The sequence below is a fragment of the Marmota monax genome, unplaced genomic scaffold (assembly GCF_021218885.2).
Source record: "Marmota monax isolate L192 unplaced genomic scaffold, Marmota_monax_Labrador192_F-V1.1 WCK01_AAM20220418_F8-fsc00021, whole genome shotgun sequence".
NCBI classification, from domain to species: Eukaryota; Metazoa; Chordata; class Mammalia; order Rodentia; family Sciuridae; genus Marmota; species Marmota monax.
The window spans coordinates 15,213,197-15,235,823 of record NW_026695228.1 but is presented as its reverse complement, the minus strand read 5'-3'; the positions used below and the strand labels follow the sequence as shown (position 1 = coordinate 15,235,823).

The 22,627-nt window shown below is 47.7% G+C and overlaps 1 protein-coding gene across 6 annotated transcripts in view; it reads left to right on the top strand.

Moving 5' to 3' along the window:
* Positions 1-20,680, top strand: part of Ccdc13 (coiled-coil domain containing 13) — a 52,225-nt gene extending 31,545 nt beyond the window's left edge. For 3 of the 6 annotated variants that reach the window (XM_046437214.2, XM_046437215.1, XM_058576523.1), the window contains exons 9-16: positions 1,701-1,877; positions 3,339-3,545; positions 5,748-5,887; positions 6,412-6,495; positions 8,609-8,731; positions 18,311-18,465; positions 19,302-19,380; positions 19,938-20,680. In XM_046437214.2, the coding sequence (XP_046293170.1) occupies positions 1,701-1,877; positions 3,339-3,545; positions 5,748-5,887; positions 6,412-6,495; positions 8,609-8,731; positions 18,311-18,465; positions 19,302-19,380; positions 19,938-20,097 (1,125 nt within the window). In that variant the 3' untranslated portion in view covers positions 20,098-20,680. Of the gene's footprint in view, positions 1-1,700; positions 1,878-3,338; positions 3,546-5,747; positions 5,888-6,411; positions 6,496-8,608; positions 8,732-12,984; positions 13,394-18,310; positions 18,466-19,265; positions 19,381-19,937 lie in introns of those variants that run through there. The other 3 variants (XM_046437217.2, XM_058576524.1, XM_046437216.2) reach the window with 3 other exon arrangements.
* The last annotated feature ends 1,947 nt before the right edge of the window (positions 20,681-22,627 follow it).

Here is a 22,627-nt window from a genome sequence, read left to right as displayed (position 1 = left end):
TTCACTGGGAGGCTTCCATTTGTGTCAACTCCAGGCTGGACCCTGTGCTGGGAACCTGGTGACCATCATCACATATTCCTCCCAGCATTCTAGACCATCAGTTTTGATGAGGGGAACAGTGAGATTGGAGATGTAGGTAGGGCCAGGACCTGCTGGACCTTGAATGGCAGCCAGGAGGGAGGGCTTTTATCCTGAAGATGGTGGAGCATCTCCAAAGGGTTTCAAGCTGTGAATGAACATGGCTAACTGTGCTTTTTGAAAATGTCACATAGTTGGGAGGTGGAGGAGATATTGGAAGCAGAGCATAATCTGCTCAAGACATGACCTACAACAAGATAATAGGACTGTAGTGGAAGGGCTGGATATCTGGACATTAACAGTGGACTCCAGGACTCTGTGAGTGACTGAACATGGAAGGAAAAGGAGTAGGTAGAATCATAAAGGACTTTCAGAGAGTGTCACATGTGGTTAGGGGAAATAGAAGTAGGTTCAAGGGGCAAAGGGGAGGTGAGGATTGGAAATGTTAGATTTGAAATGCACACAGCTTGGGCTTGCACATTCACAATCCAGAGAGCATCTTGAATGGCTGACCAGCAATAAGCTACAATACTAGTGGGAGGAAATGGCCAGCTGTCCCATAGAGCCCAGAGCGTGACATCAGAGCACAAGTAAACAATGACTGCCTCCCCACACAGGGCTCATGGTCCTGTGGGTTTATATTGTTTTACTCGTTTTGCGTTTCCATAATTTACCCCATTGAGGATCTGAAGACATGTTTCCAGCATTAAGTGAGCCTCAGCACCAGGTCAGATTATGTCACCCACTATCCCAAAATCTCCCTCAGTGTCTCAGAGCTAACTTCGAAAGGCCGGGAGGTAATACTTCCTCTGGCCTCTGCCCCTCTGCCCTTGCCCCTGAGCTGCCCCCTCACTCATGGTGCTCCACCCACACATGCTCCACCCCAGATCTTTGCTTTGGTCTTCAGTCTCTCTGCAGCTATAACCTTTCGAGGAAGCCCTTGCTTAACCATATTCCATCTTCCCACCCCTTTCCCTCACTCTTCAGTTGGCATTTGTCAGCACCTATTGCAATGCCAAGCATATAGTGGGTCCTCAGGAAACACTTGAGAATGAAGGAATGAGAGCCTCAGAGATGTGTGTAGCATGCGAGTCTCCAGTTTATCACTGACCAAGCAAGGCACAGTCTGGGGTGCTGTGCTGGGTGCTGGTGGAGGAAGTGAGAGGATGGGGAGGCAGGGCAACTTCTCATTCAAGCTCTGAGGGGCTAAGAACTTCCATTTGAACCCTAGACTTAGTGCTCTTCCCTAAAGTGTGGTTTTTCTCTTTTCTCTAGCTGGAAAGGGGGTTGAGAGGTGGGACAGCTTTCTGGAGGTCACACCAAGATTTGCCTGTGGGTTTTCTCCCATGTGCCTGGAAGGTGGAGTTCTCAGGCTGAGGGCAGGAGCACTGTCATCCATGAGTGCTGTCTGTCAAGTGCTAGGGCAAGCTGGGAGGCACAGTCCCGCCTGACACTCCTGAGGAGTGAGGGTGGGAGTCAGAGCCGGCTCCACTGATTTGCTCTACAGCCTTCAACAGTGCCCCTAGCCTCAGCCCCTGCCTTCCCAGTGAGTGGGAGCCAGGGACCAGATGTGCCAAGGCCCCACCCAGCCCTACTGCCCTGTTCTCAATTTCTAATTACAGAAACTTGCTGGGGAGCGGGATACCCTCCAAAAAGAGCTAGAAGAGCTGAGAAAGAAGTCTGAGGGAGTGAAGTCTCGAAACAAGGTGCTATCGAACGAAGTGAAGACCCTCAGGAGCCAGATGGGGACCCTGGTGGAGAAGGGCAGACATGATGACGAGCTCATTGATGCCCTCATGGTATGGCCCAGCCACTCGGGCAGGGCAAGAGCCAGGGCCTGATTCCCAAAGGATGGGCCACCAGCCTCCCAGACCCCTGAGACCCAGCCCCAGCAGCCCGAGTGAGCCCTCACTCCCACAAAAGGCCACCTGCTTAACCCAGATGGCGTTGACTTCAGATGGGCCGCACCACCAGGGCCTTACCCCTGGGACAGGAAGCAGCTTAGAGGGGTTGCCTGAGGCATGAAGAGGGCTGGGACAGCAGTACCCAGCTCAGGCCTTGGCTGTATGGACCTCAAAGGATAAAGAAAAGGATGGGGGGAAGAAGGAAGAGACAGATCACACCATGGGTTATTTTTCAACAAGGAATGAAGGGACAACTGAGGGGCCGGCGCAGACCCTTGCCTGTGTGATGTCATGAGCACTTGATAATGGTTGATCCTAGAGCCACGTAGTGTAATCCCTTTCCACAGACGGGGAAACCAAAATTCCAAAAGGTCATATAACTCATCCAAAATACACAGCTCAGCTCAAACCAGGTTTTCCTGACTACAAAACTGTCCTCGATGAGCAAGGCCATACTGCTTTCCTACAGCCTGGGCTTTTCTCTGTGGGACCTGAAGTATCCCCAGAGTTTGATGTCTCAATTCTAAGTTGTGCCCACACACCCCAGGCATGTTATGCCTGGCTTGCTGTAGAACAGTAAGATAGGCCTGCCTCCATTGGTACCTTGCTGGATGTCCTGGGGCCCAGTGCTCTCCTTTCTGAGTCTCAGCAACCGTTTTTAAAATAAGATACAGAGCGGATGTCCCCTGAAGTCCATGCATGCCACCATCCTTTGTCACTGAAGATGGCATAATAAGAGCTATAAATCAGTTCCATCCACTCACCAGAAATGTGTCCTTGGGTTCTCTGAGCCTCAGTTTCCTTCACTAGGAGGTGAGGACGACAGCCCCCAACCTGTTCCCAATCACTGACATTGTCCTTCCTGTTGGCCCCCAGGCAGGAGGCTCCTGCTTCCACCCCAGTCTCCCTTTTCAGGTATGGGGGCCTCAGCCAGATGCTAAAGAATCTCTGGGAGAGTCTAGGTCTTGCCTCCAAAGGTACTTTCCCAACCCAGTGGGATCAGGCTTTCTTTTACCCAAATATTTGTCCTACCAGCTGAGGAGCCACCTTCTGAGCAACTTTCTCTAGTCCTCAAGAGCTCTTTTGATATCTTTCTCAGTCCTCATCTTAGGAAGAAGGAATTTAAGGACAGAAGAAGGGTACATTTCCCACTTGTCTGTTTTTAGCCCCACCCAGGGCAGGCAAAGAATATGTTCTTCCTTCTCAGTAAAACAGTTAGTATCCCACCACTAGGTTCCCAGTGACTAGGGGGAGGGGTGGGTTGCTCCAGGTGGGGAAGCAGTCTCCTCTTATCCTTCCCTGCCCAGAGCAGCCCTCCACTGACCCCATCTGTCCTCCTGCTTGCCCACCCACCAGGACCAACTGAAACAGCTACAGGACATTCTGGGCAGCTTGAATCTACAGGAGGAAAAGATGCGCACATCCCAGCATCAAATGGACCAGAATCTCAACAGCCAGGCCCAACAGAGCAGCAGCCTTGTGGCCCAGCTGCAGGCCATGGTGGCCAAGCGTGAGGCCAAGGTGCGGCAGCTGGAATTAGAGATCGGGCAACTTGGTGTGCAGGTGAGTAGCGTGCTGGCACTGCCCCAACATCCATTTCCAAGCCCTGGTAAATCCATCCCACATCCAGAGAAATCTCAGCTCCTTCCATTTCTTTCCACTTGCCTTAGCCAAGCCACACCACATCCTTCCTGGCTCTACTTCAGCCACCTGCTTCCATCTGGCTCCCTGTCTCATTCCACACACACCTTTCCTTTCTAAAGAAATCTGGTTGTGTACCCGCTCTATTTAAAATCTGCCCATGGCTTCCCTTCACCTCAGCTTTATTCAGTCCTCAAGGATCCAGGTCGCCCATTCCCAGCTCTGGCTCTCATTCTCCTAATCCAATATGGCGACTCTAGCTCCAGCCATTATGTTCATGTTGCAGTCAGCAGGACAGCAGAAAGAAAGGCACACTTCTTTTTTTAAATATTTTTTTTAGTTGTAGATGGATATGATACCTTTGTTTTATTTATTTATTATTACATGGTGCTGAGGATTAAACCTAGTACCCCACACAAGCTAGGCAAGTGCTCCACCACTGAGCTACAACCCCAACCCCAGAAGACCACACCACTTCATCCAGATTCCAGGATGCTGAGTGACCTGTTCTTGCTGCCATTCCTTCTGCATCTTCTCATCAGCTTTCCCCTTCCTCCTACATTATGGCACACAGATGCCACTTCGCTCCTCACATGACTCTGCTTTCTCCTCACTCCAGGGCTGTTCCAAGCCTGAAGCGCACCTCTACTTCCTCCCTAGCTGCCTCTGTCTGGCCAGCTACCCCCCAGCTGTTAGGTCTTACTTAGTCCTGAACACCTCCAGGAAGTGCCAGACCCCCAGAATGTGTTGTGTGGCCCTCCCAGGCACTTTCCAACTCCCTCTGCAGCCCTAAGCTAAACCTTTTCAAGGGGGCATAGCCCATCATGCCTTGGTGCCTGCCCCTGAATCGAGCACACGATGGATGCTCCATGGCAGGTGCCTAGGGCACAGCTGAGGCTGCTAGGAGTCAGGCACCTCCAGCTTGAGGTGTGGGGAGAGGAATCACTGGCCTCTGGGGACAAAGATTCTGTGACAGGCATGAAGGTCCCCCAATGACAAAGAAGACTTATAGCTTCTGGTCCACTGAGAGGTTGACTGGCAAAGCCACAGGTGTGTCACAGAGCAGCCCTGCCTTTATTTCTAGGGATTCATGGTCCAGTCAGAGGTGTGAGAGCTTGGTCCAGCCTTAGGCTGCTGCCAGGTGACCAGCCTGATTTGTCCTACATAGCAGTCCATCTCCAGGGCCACAATAGCCTGGGACCATAGGACTGGCTGTGGTAAAGAATGCTGAAGCCCTTAGGGCTGAGGGAAAGCCTGGAGCAGGAGGAAAGCTGGAACAGAATCGGTGTGACATTGCTTTGTAGCCCTCACCCCGCTTTCCATCCCCAGCTCACTAGGGAGGGACTTCTGAAAGGGCACGTAGGAACATTCCAGAATCTTCACATCACTGTCCTTGCTCCAGGCATACAAGAGAGGACAGATCCTGTATCAGATGTCACCAGCCAGTAGGGGGCCAAGCATTACCCATAGACAAGATGGCACCTATTGCAAGATTTCTCAGAATGGCTGGGAGTGGGGTCTTGCCAGTTGTTAGGAACTCACACCAACTGTCCACTCCTTAATGACAGCCTGACCTCCTGTGGAGAGTCCTCTAATGTTCTTTCTTCAGCTTGGCCCCTCCAAGTATCCAGGAGAGGAAGGGGTGGTGGGAGGGGAGGGGACCTGGAAGCCCAGCCTTCACCCAAGGCTTCTAGTCCTTGCCGAGACCCTGCCAAACTCTCTGGCTCCAGGTATATATGAAAGGTCTAGGTATTCCAACTGCCAAAGGGGGCTGGCCTCAGTCATACCTGGCATTTATGTGCAGCTGCCCTGAGAAGGGGGCCTGCTTACAGCTATCAATCTCCAATCTGCCCCAATTATAAGGCTGCACACCTCCCTTTGGGACAACTTCCTGGCCCAGCTACCAAGCTCATACCATGTAGCTCCCTTTCTGAAGAGAGGCATTATTAGATGTCATTATCATGCAAGTAGTGCCTTCACCACACAGGCCTGGCTTTTCACTTCTGAAAAGAAGACTCTTTCACTTCCCCTGAAAACCCCGAAAGGGAGCCAAGGCCCCCTCCTGCCTTTTCCAGGCCACTGTGCCAAAGCTCTGAGAATTGAACCCACATCTGTCCCCTACAGTATCTTCAGAATAAAGTAGTGGGTGAGGAGTCCAGCGGGCCTGAGGTCCACCCAGCCCACACCAGACTCCTGGAGGACCAGGGTCTGGCCAAGCCTCCAGCCTCAGCAAGCAACCACATCGGCAGGCTGGGATCTTCTCGGTAAGAAAAAAAAATGTAAGAGAGGGGTTGGAGAGCGAATTATTAATTATTCAGAAGAAAAGTTGCTTCCTGCTGCCCCTGATGGGAAACCATAGGAACAAGTTTAATATGACCGGGCTGTTGTTCTTCCAATACGTGGGCCTCTCCCAGTATTTTTGCTCTGCATCTGCAGGAACGAACCAATTAAGTCCAGGTTTATTACTGGTTGCAGCTCCCTATAATGGCCTCTCTGAGCTGGCCTCAGAATGCATCTGCTTCTAGGACCCCCAAACAAACTTGGGATGGTTGCTCAAAGTTCTGATATCACCAGGTTCTGTTTCATTTTGAGCAAACAAGAATTCTGCAAAGAAGAGCAGCAAATCTACAGGGCCACCCAGCCCAGGGGGCTGTAAGGCCCACACTGGTCACCTCCACAGGCTTCCTGGAGCCCTGCTGGCTCCCATTCTACCTCACACACAGAGGTGAGGCCCAGCCATGCCCAGTCTGCCTTTCCCTGCTGATGGGTCCCTTCTGCCTTTGCACAGCTCTGTGAGCAGCCTGGGTCACACGCTGGTGGAATCTGCTCTCACCAGGCCTTCCCTGTCCAGCCCCCACAGGACCTCACCCAGGTATGAGCCCATTCAAAGGAGGGGAAAGTGAGGCCAGGCAAAAGCTAGGCACTCTTCCTCAATTAAGTAAGGATGTGGAGGGTCAAGGAATTTGAGGTCCCAGTTGGTAGAGAACTGGAACCTTGGCCTCTTGATGCCAGACTGTGTTCCTTATCTTCCTGGGCCTGGCTCCCAGTACCTTCACTGGCCTTCTCTTCCTCATGGAAAATCAGTCTCTAGAGGGAGAATTTCACCTCATATGGGTTCCCACTTTAAGTCACTGATATCCCCTCAGCTCTCTGGCCTCTCTTTGTTGATAGAATCAAGCCTAAGGGCTTAAATGGGCCTTTTGTTCTTACTGCCAGCTCATAGACAAAGGATGGTTTTGTCCTACCTCTAAGTCCTGTCCCGAGCCCTGCCCACTGTCCACTGGAGCCATGCTCCTGCTTGTCAGTACACCCCCGCCCCTCAGGCAGGTCAGCTCAGGTTCCAGGCGAGGTCCCCAAGTGGGCTCCGTCCTACTTCTGACTCACTGTGTGGCTCTCGGCAAGTTGGACCTCTCTCTGGTCTATCATCTCCCCTAAAGTACCTGAGACACTTCTGGCCTGATGTCTGGACCAAGGTCAGACCTGCAGTTGTCCCACCCATCAGGTTGTGGTCACAAGAGCACTTAGAGGCAAGTAGACTGACACAGAGCCACAGGGCACATGCCACTACTGAGGGTGGGGAGGCCTCATCACAGCAAAAGGAGGATGGGCAGACTCTTTCTGTGAGGTTTCAATCACAGTTCTGAAAGCAGGGATATGAGCAAAATGACCATTCCAAACTTATGTGGCTATGACCTCTGAACTCCACAGGGACACAGGATTGGCTGCCCAGACTGCTGGTTCTCAAGCCTGTTTCTTCTATAATACACAGATAGGCTTTGCCTTCATGGAGCTTACAGTTCCTTCCCATCAGTGATGGGATAGGAGTTCATGGGGCAGAGAGTATATCTGAAAGAGCTGCCATGGTTTGACCCACTCTCTTCAGGCGAATCTAATGGGATGCCTGGGAATAGGACAGAGCTGGGGGTCAGCCCCATCTTCTTGCATCTCCTCTGCTCCATTCGAGAATCATGGAGGTGTCCAGATAGGGCCTTCCAAGCTGTGCCATGCACATAGGTCACTAGGGATCTACTAGGTTGAATATAGGTTCTGAGGCTGCAGGTCTGGGATGGAGACTAGGGTTCTACATTTCTAACAAGCTTCTAGGCCATGCTAAAGTCACTGATGCAGAGTAGTTTTAGCTATTGATTTGAGTAGCAATGCCCTAAAGCATTTTAGGACTCAGAACACAGAGGGGTCTGCAGTCCTCAGAACCCATCTCAACCAACCCCCTCAATATTCAGAGGAAAACTGGGGCCAAGAGAGGGTAAGAGGCCTTCCCAACACCCCAGAGAGAGTTGGCCCTCAGGCTCACATGCCAGACCAGCTTCAAGATGCTGCCCATTTCTGTAACCTCCCTATATCCAACATTGCTGAAGGGCGAGTCCAGGGTCATCCAATGTCACACTAGGAAGTGTGAGGGCACAAGAGAACAACAGGGAACTTACTCGTGGGCTCTGGGGGTTTGGAGCATAGAGTCCACCTTCTGACCTGGCCCCAGCCAACAGGTAAGGAACCAGTAGGCAGGACCAATGGTAAGGAGCAAAGCAGTGATGGACTGGAGAACATTGGCCAAGACACAAAGCCCAATGTCCAGGCTCCAGGAGAGTGGACTGGATTCAGGGCCAAACCAGGAGATGCAGAAAGTCTGGGACAAGCTGGCAGGACCACAGATTAGGGCCTCCTGACATTGGGCACAGCAGCCAAACCCCAGAGACCACACAGGTATGGGTACCCTGGGCAGCTTTCATAGCAGCCCAACTAATCTCAGCCCCCCACAGTAATGGGATGGACAGAGGTACCAGTATAACTCTAGCAGCTAAATAAGGCTAGGAATGATGGACCAGGAGGGGTTGGGTTGGGTTCCTTCTCTGGCTGTCTCTGAGAACCTCTGACTGTCCTTCCACTCCCTCCCACCATCACAGGGGTAAGTGTGTGTCTTCAGGCTTCAGATGACCTCTGCCCTCTGCCCTCCTCCCTAATCCCAGGTGCTTGGACTCCCCAGAACAAAAAGGCTGGCAAGCACAAGTGACAGAGATCAAGGCCCTCTGGCAGGCCACCGAGGTGGAGCGAGACCGGCTCACTGAGTTTGTTACTGTCCTGCAGAAACGGTAATACTTGTCACCCAGGGATTCTCCCTTAGACCCACATGTGGTAGGAACTGGATCTACCTCATGTGAGAGCTTGGCTCCTGTGGTGTCGGTCCAGGCTATGCCACTCATGTGCCCACCCAAATGCCCCATGACTTTGGGGCCCTGCCATCACGCTGTGGTTTTCCCACAACCCTATCCTATGTGCACCCAGTAGGACCGCATCATGGCATGTGGACTGGAGGTGGGATTCTCAGGAGAGGGACACTCAGGGTCAAATCAATCCAGCAATAAATTAAAATCTGTGGCAGGACCAGCATTGTACCTGGTGGTGTTGGAGGTTGGAGGGGAGAAAGACGCAGGCTGGGCTGATGTCTAGAATTACCAAGAGCAAGAGAGATGAGGGGCTGAGACTTCTCTGGGGAGGCAGTGGACCAGGAGGTACAGTGGCCTCCAAAGGGTTGTTGACAGATTTCCACTCAAATAAATCAGTGCTTCTTGCTCAAGTGACCATTTTGGCAAGAACTGCAGATGCCCAGGCCAACACATGGCCAGCCATGTGACCTCCACACTGAAAAATACAAAAGACACCATTGAGTTTCTGTCCTAACAGGCTGTATCATGTATCAGTCAAGTTTCTTTGATGACAGACAATAGAAACCAATTCTGGCTGAATTAAATTTTTGGAAGGTACTGGAAAACTCCAAGATGAAGAGCAGGGAGCCCAAGAAGATACAGGGATCTTGGTAGCAAGAATCTTTGGGCAGTCTTTTCTGGGGCATGGGAATGACTTTTAATTCTTGTGCCAGTGGTTTCTGGGGAACAAGGTCTAGCTGGCCTGAACAGCCCCCATGTCTGCCCCTCATGAGGGGGCATGATGACTAAAGCACCTCCAGGTGCAGACACATACTCAACACCAGCTTTCTTTCCCACTTCCCTTAAGTTACACCTGCAATTGGGAGGTGACTCAGTCATCTGTTGCTGCTTAACAAGCTGCCCACAATTTAGTGGCATAAAACAATTTAGTGGTTCTTTTTCTTGATTCTGTGGGTTCACTGGGAATTTGCTGGGTCACTTAGATGGCCTCGTTCAGCTGGAAGCCCAGCAGGGCCACCTTGGTTCTTCTACATGCAATCTCTCCCTAAGAGAGCTCATCTTCTGGGGCCTCTCCATGCAGTGCTGGGATTAGAGTATCCACAACCAAGGCACCCATGACACAGATATAAGGAGGCTGTCACTCTAAGAGTCATGCACATACAACACTGTCAGCTCACACCTTCTGGAGTCCTCAGAGTCATTCTGCTCCCCTGTGTCATTGGAGGGTGCCAGGAAACTCTGTGAGGCTGGCCCAGGCCCATCAACCAAGACACATCACTTTCCTTACTCTAGAGCCTTGCCCTCTCCCTGGGCTTTTAGCAAGAAAATGGAGCTCATTCCACACTCCAAACTTCCTAATCTGTTTGGACTTCTGATCCCAAAGCACTGGACTTCCTTTCTCAGAGATCCTCAATGTTCATTCCTTTCTTGATCCTTAGAGTGTGTCACAAGCTTACACAGGAGTGGTCTTTATGTAGCTTCCCCCTCCTGTACTCTGCCCTACAAATTCCAGGGGCCTTAGTCCCCCTCCTCTGTCCTGTTAACCAGTCTCCGTCCTTATCCCAGTAAGACTACTGGGCTCTGCTGGGATTCCCTCTCCCTCATGCTGAGAAAAGACCTCAGGCAAAATCCAGGACAGTAGAACTCAAGTCATTGTTTCCTTTCTCTTAAGTATTGAGTTCCGTGCCTGTTGTCCTGTTACCTATTGTCTGAAAACAAGTTATTTCTTAGATTGCGTTCATTTCTCTAATTGTCTACAATAGGAGGGCTGGTATGGTTAGTTTACCACAGCAAAAGTTACTAAATACGTCTCTTTAAAAAAAAAAAGCATGCAGTTGGCTTTGTTTTTAAATTCAACGTGAAAATTTCTGTGTTTTAAATAGAAGAGTCTAACCTATTTTCATTTTTATAGTATTTAATCATCTTAAGTAAGATTTTCTACTTGCAATGATTTTTGTTCCTTTTTCTCCTTTCTTTTCCCTGATACTAGACTGACCAGGTTTTATTTCCCTTTCTTCTATACAAGTTTGGAAGTTATACATTTTATCTGTATTCTTTGAGTGTGATCCTTAACTTTTAACATAAAACACAGCTCAGGAGATTTAAAAATCAATAGGTTTCTTTACATCATTGTGAGCAATAGAATAAATTAAGAATGTTTTAGCTAGGTGCAGTGGCACATGCCTATAAATCCCAGGAACTCAGGAGGTTGAGGCAGGAGAATTGCAAGTTCAAAGCCTGCCTCAGCAATTTAGCAAGACCCTGCCTCAAAATAAAAAATTAAAAAGGGCTGGGGATGTGGCTCAGTAGTTAAGCACCCCTAAGTTCAATCCCAAGTGTGTGTGTGTGTGTGTGTGTGTGTGTGTGAATGCTTTAATTTTTCCACTTGTGTCTTTCATGTAACTGTTTTCTTTTTCTTTTTTTCTTTTTTTTGGTTACACACAATACCTTTATTTTATTTATTTATTTTTATGTGGTGCTGCGGATTGAACCAGGGCCTCGCGCATGCTAGGCGAGCGCTGTACCACTGAGCCACAACCCCAGCCCCCATGTGACTGTTTTTTAACAGTCTTGTCCACATTCTTTCTTTAAACACCATGAAAATATTAAGTAAATTGTATTTCTTTCCTTTGTTGTGATACTTGGGGTTAAACCCGACAGCTTTCTACCACTCACCAATATCCCCAGACCTTTTTTCATGTTTTTAAATTTTTGAGACAGAGTTTCACTATGTTGCCCAGGCTAGTCTCAAACCTGAGGTCCTCCTACCTCAGCCTCCCAGATTGCTGGGATAAGAGGGCGCACCACTGCGGCTGATTGGTATTCCTTTCTCTTTGGCAGCATGCTTACAGATGTCTTTCCTCTTGGTGCTTCTTGTACCTCAGTCTTCCTTCTGGGTTCAGTTTCCCTACTGAGGTACATGTGTTAGTTCATTGGGGCCATAAAAATGGTCAACTCCATGAATAATTTATTTTTAAGTGTTTCTATTGTGCCATTCTCTTAAATGAGAATTTAGGAGAAACTTTGGCATAGAATTCTGAGTAGATGGGTATTTTTTCTCAGTACTTTGTGGCCATTATTTCATCTTTTAGCATCCACTGTTACTAAAAAGGAATCTGCTAGCAGTTTGTCATCTCTGTGTAGATATCCTTTCTCTCTGGATACTTTTTCATTTATTCTCTTTGTCTTTGATATTGTAAGGTTTCACTGTGATGTCTCTAAATATATGATGCATACACACACATACACACACATACACACACATATATATACACATATATTCCTATATATATTTTCTGACAAATTTATTTTCCCAATTATAGATACATATATATTTTCCTATATATATATTTTTCTATGATATTTTCCTGTATGTATTTTCTCTACATTTTTCCTATATATATTATTTTCCTATATTATTATTATTATTATTATTCTATTTTTATGTTCAGGAATTAGTGTACTTTTTTAATTCAAGGACTTCAATCTATGTTTTGCCAAGGACTTTTCTTTATTTGTTGCTTCTTGATTCTCCCTGTTCTTTTTACTAAAATGTTCAGCCACATACATTAGAATTCCTTGCTTTCTTACATAATTTTTAACTCTACTTAATATTTTAGGCTGAATTCCAAGTGATTTCTCCAAATCTATCTTCCAGTTCACTAAATCTCTTGAGTTGCACTTCGTCTACCCTGAAACCTATTTTAATAACTGTTGTGTGTAAAACCTCCTGTTCTCTTGCTTACAGCATTTGTCCTTTCATTAAGATTTCTTGCCTTTCCAGAGTAGGGGTGTAGCTTAGTGGCAGAAAGCTTGACTATCATGTGCAAGGCCCTGTGTTTGATCCCCAGCATGATAACCAACCAAACAAACAAAGATTTATTTTCTTTCTCTTTTCAATAATTTTAAACTTAACTTAGTCCTTTCAAATAGTTATATCACCTTTATTACCTAGGGATGTAAATAGCGTCTGTTGATTGACTCTTCACTTGGGATGAATGTTCTCCCCATGTGGCTTGTATTTCTGGTGGTGTGAGCTCCTCTTCAGTGGGGATTTTCTTGTGGCAGTTCTTAGGCTATGAAAGCGCTCCTAGAGAGTGGGTCTATGGTTGTTTCTATGGAGCCCTTGGGGTTTCAGTGGTTTCTGATCAGTGCTTTATGCTAATTTATTGGCTTAGGGTTTCCGGAACACAGGAGTGCTGCCTGTGTTCAGTTTCTCACGACTGATGAGCCTCCACCCTGCCCTGCCCCAGGCCCCAGTGGACTACAGCTTCCTCACCACTTCCCTGCACTTGTTGATGGAGATTATCTTAACTCTGATTATCACAACCAAGGTATTCTGTTGAAGTGTCTAGAATTATATTAACTCACTTGTAAGTAACTTGCTGCCTTATAGATGTACAAGTTTATATCAGCTGCCCTCATGTTGGCATTAAAACCCCTGCCTTACACTATTGGAAGTTTTGCTAGGTTTTCTACTAGAAATGTATATTTACTTATTGCAAAAAGTCTCTGTTTCTCCAACACCCAATTCCACATTCTTCATAAATAAGAACAATTAAAACTACTAATTTTTTTCTTTCCACACCCAATAATATATACATGCATATGTACATACATGTGTATATGTATATGTGTGTATTTAGCCATATGGACAACACATGTATTACGTATATTATCAAAAACTAGCTTCACACTAAACATATCTACAAATAATGGCAAATTGCCCTTTAAAATGAGTCAAATTCGCATTCCTACCAATCATGTGAACTCTTGATCCTTTCCCCATAGCCTCTCCTATAGTAAGTTTTATCAGTCATTAACATTTTTTTCAAACTCATAAAGGAACACTAATATCTCATTATTATCTTCATCTGTTTTGCTGTGACCAAAAATGAGGAACTGGGTACAGTGGTGCACGCCTGTAATCCCAGTAGCTCAGGAGGCTGAGGCAGTAGGATTGCAAGTTCAAAGCCACCCTTAGCAACTTAGTGAGTCCCTAAGCAACAGTGGGATTCTTTCTCAAACAGAAAGGGCTGAGGACGTGGCTCAGTGATTAAGCATCCCTGGGTTCAATCCTCAGTACCACAAAAAAAAAAACTTAAAAAAACAAAAACATTGAAGATGAGCATGTTTTTCACACAACCCAGTATGTGTTCTTTTCTGTTAACTACTTATTTGTGCCATTGCACATTTTTTGAAATTGTTTATATTTTTTCTTAATTTATAGAAGATCAATTTACATATTACACATATAAATATTATGTATATAATGTTATGCATGTTTACCTTCATAAAGATCTTGTATTATTTATGTTAAATTAATTGTTGGGTTGGGGAATCTCCTGAATATTGTTTATCAAATCCTCACAATTACAGCACACATGAAAGTAAAATTTTTTAAATATTTTTTAGTTGTTAATAGACTTTATTATATATATATATATATAATGCTGAGAATCGAATCCAGCACCTCACACATGCTAGGCAAATGCTCTACCACTGAGCCACAACCTTAGCCCCGAAAGCAAAAATTTTAATGTCAAAATATTTACTAATAATTTGACCACTTAATATTCTTCATTTTACACTGGCATTGGGCCAATCTGGTCAGACTCTTGAAATACAATGAGAATCGATTTTGAAATAACAAGACAAGTCTTTCAAAATATTTGGAATCTCATGAGGTTGACACACCTGATGTCAGAGGACTGTTAGAATCATACTCCAAGCCATTGACAAATGAGGATCTGACTGACTTAGACCAGTTAACAAGTGAGGAAGAGAACAGTGGTGAGGACAAAGACTGGCCCAAAGAGAATAATAGGAGATCCGAAGGATCTGAGAATCTTGAGAGCAAAGACTATGGATCCAGGCCTGAGGAGCAGCCTCAGACCAGGCCACACGTGGAGGAGTGCGAGGGAGCTGGCTCTGGTGTGTCTTTGTGTGAAAGCTGTAGCACTTATTGAAAGAGTGGAAGCCGAAGGTGAGGAAGAAAGCAAGCATGACTCTCAGCTTTGGGGGCTGAGCAATTACATGAGTGATGGTGATGTGTATCAAGATGGTGAAGACACAATTTGGGGAAGAAATCCAGAGTTTGATTGCTCCTAAGTTTTTGAGGAAACTGATAACATGCTTTTACCATTTTAATATGGCACTTGCTGCTGTTTGTTTTGCCTAGTATGAATGGAATACAAAGTTAAACAAAAGGAAACTGTTACTGAAATCCATAACAGAAAAATGAAAGCCCCACCCCACAGACAGTGCTTCAGTAGCTTCTTCTTGTTCCTCTTTGTTTTCAGTTCATCCACTGAATTATATTAGCCTTATATTTATTTGTTTTTAAATTTTTAATTTGTTATAAATGTTTAAATTGGATCATATATTATGCATAATCTTCAGCTACTTATTTCATTTAGTAACATATTGCAGAACTTCTCTTCATGTCAGTACATATTCTTTTTATGGTTACAGAGTATTTTATCATGTAAATCCACTGATTGATTTACCATTCCTCTATTCACGAGTTATTGGTTTCTAAATTTAAAATATTTTATTGTGTTAAGATGTTTCCTTCTGTTCTCCTTTTTTACTTGAAGCATTTTGTTTGATTTGGTTTGTTTTTGCAGTGCTGGGAATCAAACCCATGGCCTTATACATGCTAGACAAGCAGGCTACCACTTGGCTATATTTCCAGTCACTTTGAGTTTTTAAAATCAGAAATAAGGAATTTGAGCATCTTCAGCATCTGTTGAAGGACCATGTGATTTTTCTCCTTTAACCCTAATTCTGATGTTGACTCTAGTGTGCCTGGAACAATGTTGTATTATTCTCTAACAATACCACTAGGCTTTAGTTTCTTTCTTAAAAAAGAAAATTTGTGTTTTCACTGTGGAAGGCAGAACATTATCTAATATTATCCCCCAAATTCCTGCCCCCTTGTATACAGGCCTTTTATACTTCCATCCCCATCAGTGTGGTCAGAACCCATGAATATGGTGGGATATTGTTGCCATGATTATGTTAACTTACATGGCAAAGGGGAGTTTGCAGACATAATTAAGTTTACTAGTCAGGTGACTGAGTTGATCAAAGTGAGAGAGAGGGCAGACTTCATTGCATGAGTCTAGAGTTCAGAGACAGAGGAAGCCAGAGAGTTGAAGCAGCAGAGTTAGTCTCCTGCTGACCTTGAAGACATTCTCCTGCAGACTGCCCTGCTGTGGAGATCACGTGGCAGGAATGGTGGGTGCACTCTAGGAGCTAGCAACCACCCCTAGTCAATATCCAGCAAGAAAATGAGGTTCTACAGCCACAAGAGAACTCAATTATGCTAACAAATGGAATGAGCTTAGAAGAAGACCCCAAGATGAGCTAGCGTAGCAGCCCTTCTGACACCTTGATTTCAGGCTGACCTCTGCAGCCCAGGATATCAGACCCAAGGGCCATCACTTGCTCAGTCACCTTCAATGACTGCAGCATTTTTCTTCAAGAAGCCCAGGCAGGTGGGAGAAGCAGACCCACCTCTTGCCACTGGTGGGTCTCCAGTTGACCACTCACAGGGGAAAGCACCTCAGTCCCAGAGTCTCCTTGTTACCACTGTAGACAACAGGTCAGGTTCATGTGTATGTCACTTCCAAGTCTTGCTCCTTATGTCATCCCACTCCACCCTGTTATCTCCTGACCCTTGTTCTTGAAGTTACAGACCTGAATATGTAGGCTTGCACATGTCATTATTTAGTGAGCTTTTTTATATAAATGGTATAATATGTATTCTTGTGGCAATTGCTCTTTTTCTATGACTTGGAGATTAGCCACGTTTGTATGTATAGCTCTACCTTGTTCTTTGTCGTTGCTAGACCAGTGCTGTCCGATAGAAGTTTCTGAGATGATGGATTTGTTCTAGATCTGCACTGACCAATGCAGTAGCCATTAGCCACACGTGGTTTTTAAGAACTTGAAATGTGCCTAGTATGACTGAAGAACTGAATTTTAAATTTTATTTAATTATCATAACTTTAATTTTAACAGCTTCATGTGGATGAAAGGCCACTGTGTTGAATAGTATAATGGTTCTGTCATATTCTATCATGTTTCATAGTATGAATATGTCACCATTTATCTTTTCCCTGTTAGTGGGACTTAAAGATTAAACAAATCTTGGGGCTGGGGCTGGAGCTTGGCGATGGAGCACTCGCCTAGCATGTGTGAGGTGCTGGGTTCGATCCTCAGCGCCACATAAAAATAAATAAAATGAAGGTATTGTGTCCAACTACAACTAAAAACAATATTAAAAAAAGATTAAACAAAATTTTCACAGGTGAAATAACCATACAACAAGGTCTTCAAGGCCCATGGATTTATGACAGGCATATAGAAAACAAAATAATAAACATAAGACAAACATTAACTCCAGGAAATGTAATCATTAGTGAACTACATGTCAGCTCTGCATAATTGTCCAATATATCCCCTGTGGTAGACAGGATTTTGATGCCTGTGTCCTTTGCTGTTATGCCTGTGAAGGGTTTTGTGGATGTAATGATCATGATGGCCTCTACGATAGGAAGATTATCCTGGATTATCAGGTGGGCCAAATCTAATCACTTGAGCCCATAAAAGCAGAGACATTTTTCCATCTAGGGTCATTCAAGAGTTATGCTGCAGAAGGCATCACACATGAAAGATTCAGAGCTGATTATGAAGCAGAGGGGGCAAAGTGCCCTTTAGAAGCTAAAAATGACCCCTAGCCAACCGCAGATGGGATACAAAGTTAAACAAAAGGAAACTGTTACTGAAATCCATAACAGTCCTTCAGCTACCTACAACTGGATTCTTCCAACACCCTGAATGGATTTAGAAACAGATTCTCCCCTAGAACCTCCAGATAACAGCCCAGGTTAGCTGACACCTTGTTTTTGGCTTGTGATACCTGGAGCAGAGAACCCAAAAGAACCGGCTCCCTTTCTCTGATATACAGAACTGTGAGACAATGCGTTTGTGTGATTTCAAGCTGCCTATTTTGTGGTAATTTGTTATAGTAGCAACAGAAAACTAACACACCACCTAATATCAATTCAGTCAAAAAGAGGAAAGTAGGTTCTGTTGGGTAGGGGGAGAGTGCTAAAATAAAACCAAATTCTGATTCTGCATGACAGGAAGTCAAAAGATTATATTTAAACCTTTTAAAAAAAAGCAGCACAAGCATCTGTAGAAATGTGGCAGTAAACACTCAAAGAAGCAGCTTAAAATGCTAAAAGTGGTTGCTTCTGGGAAACAAGAATCCGGAGTGAAGGGCGTAGGGATGGGCTGCCAATTTTTTTCATTTTAAGCCTTGAAGAGAACTATGTGGTTTTTCAGTGCACATTTCTGTGTTACTGCAATGAAAATCCAGAACAATTTCCACCACCCAGTGTAAGATATGCCCACCTCTCTCGGAGCCTCAGTAGGTGGGCCAGGGGCTGCCCCTGCCTGCCAGGGCGTGTGCAGCCCCTCTATAATGACCAGGTTGGAGGAGAGCAACAGCAAGCTCCTGGAGGCGGAAAGGAGGCTGCAGGGGGAGCGGCACCACACTGTGGTGCTGGAGCAACATCTGGAGAAGATGCGCTTGGAGCCTGGCAAGGCATCCGCCTCACAGAAAGCAGCCCCCAAAAATAAACCAGGTAGGGACCAAGGAAGGGTCCTGATGTGGGGAGTAGGGGCAGCCTCGCTGCTGAGGGAGGAAGCAGTTAACTCTGCTCTTTGGCCTTCATCAGGGAGTGTGGGAAGTGGAGTTTGTATGAGGGCAGAGCTCTGCCTGCCTCTGTTACTGTGCAGCCTCTCCCAGCTCCCAGCCAGAAGCAGGAGCCCCAGTGACCCACGGGCCCACTTGGACCTGGCCCAGCCTCGTGTTAGCCCTTAGCATGAGGGGGCAGTACCTCTGCTGAATGTCCTCAGCCACTACCTCCTGCCTCCCCAGCAGCCCTCTACCTTCTGTCCCCAGTGAACCTTGTTCACAGTTGCTCTGCTGGGCCAGCCAAAAGTAGTAGTGGCTGAAACAGCAGAGGAGACCCTTTTTGCCTCCACATAGGTGTATGAGGGCTCTCGTGGCCTCTCCACAGGCTGGGAGACCCAAGCTCTTCTGTCTTGTGGCTCCACCATCCTCAACGCACAGCTCCAACTCCTGGTCCAAGGTGGCCACTGGAGCTTCCCTGCCAGCAGCAGGAAGGGGAGGAAGGAAGGGGACGACCTGCCTCTCACCTTGTAAGGTGGCCTGCGTCACTTATGCTGTGGTCACACCCAGACCCTAGACAGAAGAACACACTCCAGGCTTGTGCTGAAGCTGGGGGAAGTTGTCTTTAAGTGAAAGGCCAATCGCTGTAACGCTGCTTCTCAAGGGTAGTCCCAGACCAGCCACGTCAGCATGGTGTGGGCTGGGGTGAGCTAGGGGTCAGGATGGCAGAGCCAGAAGACTGCCCTGCAGGTCTGCCAGCCTCTAACACCAGGCCCAACCCAACAGGAAGTGAGAAAAAGGACCCATCCTCTGCCCAACTCTCCAGTGTACCTGTGGAATTGCAGATGGAGGAGCTGACCACCAGGTGCTTCCTGCCCCCTCTTCCTAAAAGGGTAGTAGTCTAGGTAGAGGTGCTACGAAGGGCAGAGGGACTGTCCCTCCCTGTTCGCACTTTTGACTTCTGTTTGCCCAGAGGGCTGGTTCTGCTGGGTCCTAGATTCTAGGCTTCCAATTCAGAGATCTCCCTGCAGTGGCCAAGGGGCCCAGGCACTCCCTGATGACCCTAGAGTCCCAAGAGAAGTTTCATTAAGCGGGGTTTGCTGGACCCACTTTCTCCCTCAGTTGGGCCTTATAAGACAATGCAAAGGGAAAGGGGAGAAAGCACCTCTACAAATGAGGCTCCTGCTTGGGATGGCTGATAATGCTGGGGCTACTGGGCACCAGACCCAAAGCTGTGGGCGGGCCCAGGGAGGACTCCAGCATGGTATTCCTCCTGGGGAGGGGTAGGGCAGGGGAGGGGGTGGGTCAGAGAAAGCCCTGAGCTGAACAGCAGTCATGCTGGAGCTGCAATCCAGGGCCCCCTGGACACCACCACCCATGTGCTACTCAGGCCACACTCAACCCTGTCTCCCTGTGGTCCAGGCTGGCCATCCAGGTGGAGGAGAACAAAGTGCTGAAAGCCGCCCTGGGCAATGCCCTGCGGGGAAAAGAGGAGGACTTCCGCCTGTACCATGAGACCCTTAGCCAGGTGAAAGGGGTCTTCCTGCAGGCCCTGCGGCAGCAGAAAGCAGACAGGCACTAGGATGCAGCCCTGTGTCAGCCAGGCCAGTGGGGCAGCTCAGGCCTTGAGAGGATGAGGCTGTCTGAGGACTGCGTCCGACTCAGGAAGCCATCCGGGCCCCAGCTCAGCTCTGCCCTCGAAAGCAGCTCCTTCAGAGTGACCACAGCCCACACTTCAAGCCAGAGGAGAAGCCATGGCAGAACCATGCAGGAACACTGGGCAGATGTGGCTGTGACGGGAGGAGGCCCAGCAGCCCACCAGCCTCAGCCAGAGCTCTGGGACCAGCCAGCTGTGAATGGACAGATGCAGTCCCCCACGCAGGTGCTCATGGCCCCTGTCTTAGAGCCTGCCTGGGGAACCCCTGCATGCCCACAGGCTCCATACGCACAGCAGAACCCCTGGTGCCCTGGGTTGGGCACATTGAACAGCCTCCCCCACCTACCTGGCCCTCCTCACTAGGCATCCCCCTGCCCTGCCCTGGCTCCATCTGTGGCCCTCCCCATCCACAGAGTAGGGCAGCACGCTCCCGGCCTCTTTGTCAGGCTGCTGCTCAAATGCCAAGCTTGGACTTGTAATAATAATTGTTATTTTCATAATTGCCGCATCTCCCAGTGAGTAGTCATCTCCCATAGAAACCTGACCCCACCCGTCCTCTAATAATACAGGGGATTGCCGCCCTATTTCACAGATGGGGAAAATGGGGCTCGCAGGACTGAAGAGTCCCCAGTTGAGCAGCTCCCCAGGGCAGGGATGCCCCTCTCACTTCTGAACAGCTCTGCACCTCACTGGTTGCTCCAGAGGGCACCTCCTGCTGCTCCCAAAAGGCTGTGCGGGTGGGCGCTGGTGGCAGAGAGCAGAAGTGGGGCTGGGCTGGAGCTTTGGGCAGAAGGGTTTTGAGGAAGTGTGTGAAGACATGGGTGTGGTGCACCTCCCTCCCCATGGTGAGCTGGGAAGGCTGCTGGGGAGGTGACCCTGGGAGCCCCCATCTTCTGTGTGACTGTCACAGCATCATCCTCTTGGCTGTAATTACAGCCACAGGGAAGGCTGGCTCCAGGGAGGGTGAGTAGCCTATAGCTACACACACCACTGGCCACACAGGTGCATAGGCACACACAGAGGCAGACACACACAGACACCTAGGTGCAGGAGCATGTAGCTGTGTACACACAGGTAGACACGCATGCAAGCACAAGTGAGCACATGTGTATGTGGATGCAGACAGTCCCCACGTGAGACACAGTTATGTGTGTAGCTTGTACAGTGACACAAATGCAGGAACACATACTATGACAATTCGTCTCCTTCCTCCACCTGGAGGTCCTGAGACTATATCTGCTCAGGCCATCCCTCAGAGATGGGAATGGAGGGGATCAGAGCTGGCCCCACTGCCCTCACCCCCCTGAGGGAGCCTCTGCCTTCCAAGGGCAGCACAGTCTAGAGCTCCCACAGTAAGGTGGCACAGAGCCCATTGGAATGAAGTGGCAATTCTGATGGGCTCTAAGGGCTTCTGGGAAGGCAGACTTTCTTCCTGGTTCCTTGTGAAGGGCAATGGCCAAGCGGAGAGCCAGAGAAGAGCAAGAGGGCCTGTGCTGGGAGGGGACAGTGAAGGACAGTGAGGAGTGGGCCAAATGCAGAGTGTGGACACCAGGTCAAGTAACTGGCACTTTCTTCAGGCCGTGGGGAGCCTCCTGAGGGTGATCTGAGCATGTGGGGACCCAGGCTCCAGTCCTCAGCGAGTCCCTGGGACAGAAGGAGGCATAGAACCAACCATCCTCCCTTAGGATCACATTGGAGAAGAGCAGGCAAGTTGTGATCCACACCCACCTCTGCTGTCCTTCTTGGATTGGGGCTGGGCTGAGAGAGAAAGGAGCATCCCATCAAAGGCTGTGAATCTCTCTCTCCACTTGCCAGCTGTGTGGCCTTGGGCAAATCATGCAACCTCCCTGAGACTCCATGTCATCTATAAAATGGGGACAATAATTAAAAACCTCCCTTAAGGGCTGTTAATAGGTGTCAAAGAATACCCCAAAAGGCTAATTATTGCCTTGCTGTTTACTGTGATACAAGGAACATACATGTATCTATAGATTGATTTCATTCCACTACAATAAAAATAGGATTTATAATAAAAGAGTGGGGAGAAAAGCTACTACTAGCCAGACACAGTGATCTTGTTTACACATTTGTAGATAAACTGATGAGTTGGCATCCTTCCGTGTCAGTCTGCACATAGTTCAGTCCTTACTTAGGTCACCTATGGATATAAAATCTAGTTTATACAATCTTCAAGTTCTATAGGCAACCTTGAGCATTTTGTTGTTGTTGTTGTTGTTGTTTTTGGACGAGGATTGACCCCAGGAGTGCTCTACCACTGAGCTACATCCCCAGCCCTTTTATTTTTTTTGAGAGTCTTGCTAAGTTGCTGAGGCTAGACTTGAACTTGTGATCCTCCTGCCTCAACTTCCTGAATCACTGAGATTACAGGTGTGCGCCACTGCTTCTGGCTCAACCTTGAGAGTTTTACCATGGGGCTATATGCCAGGGCTTCATC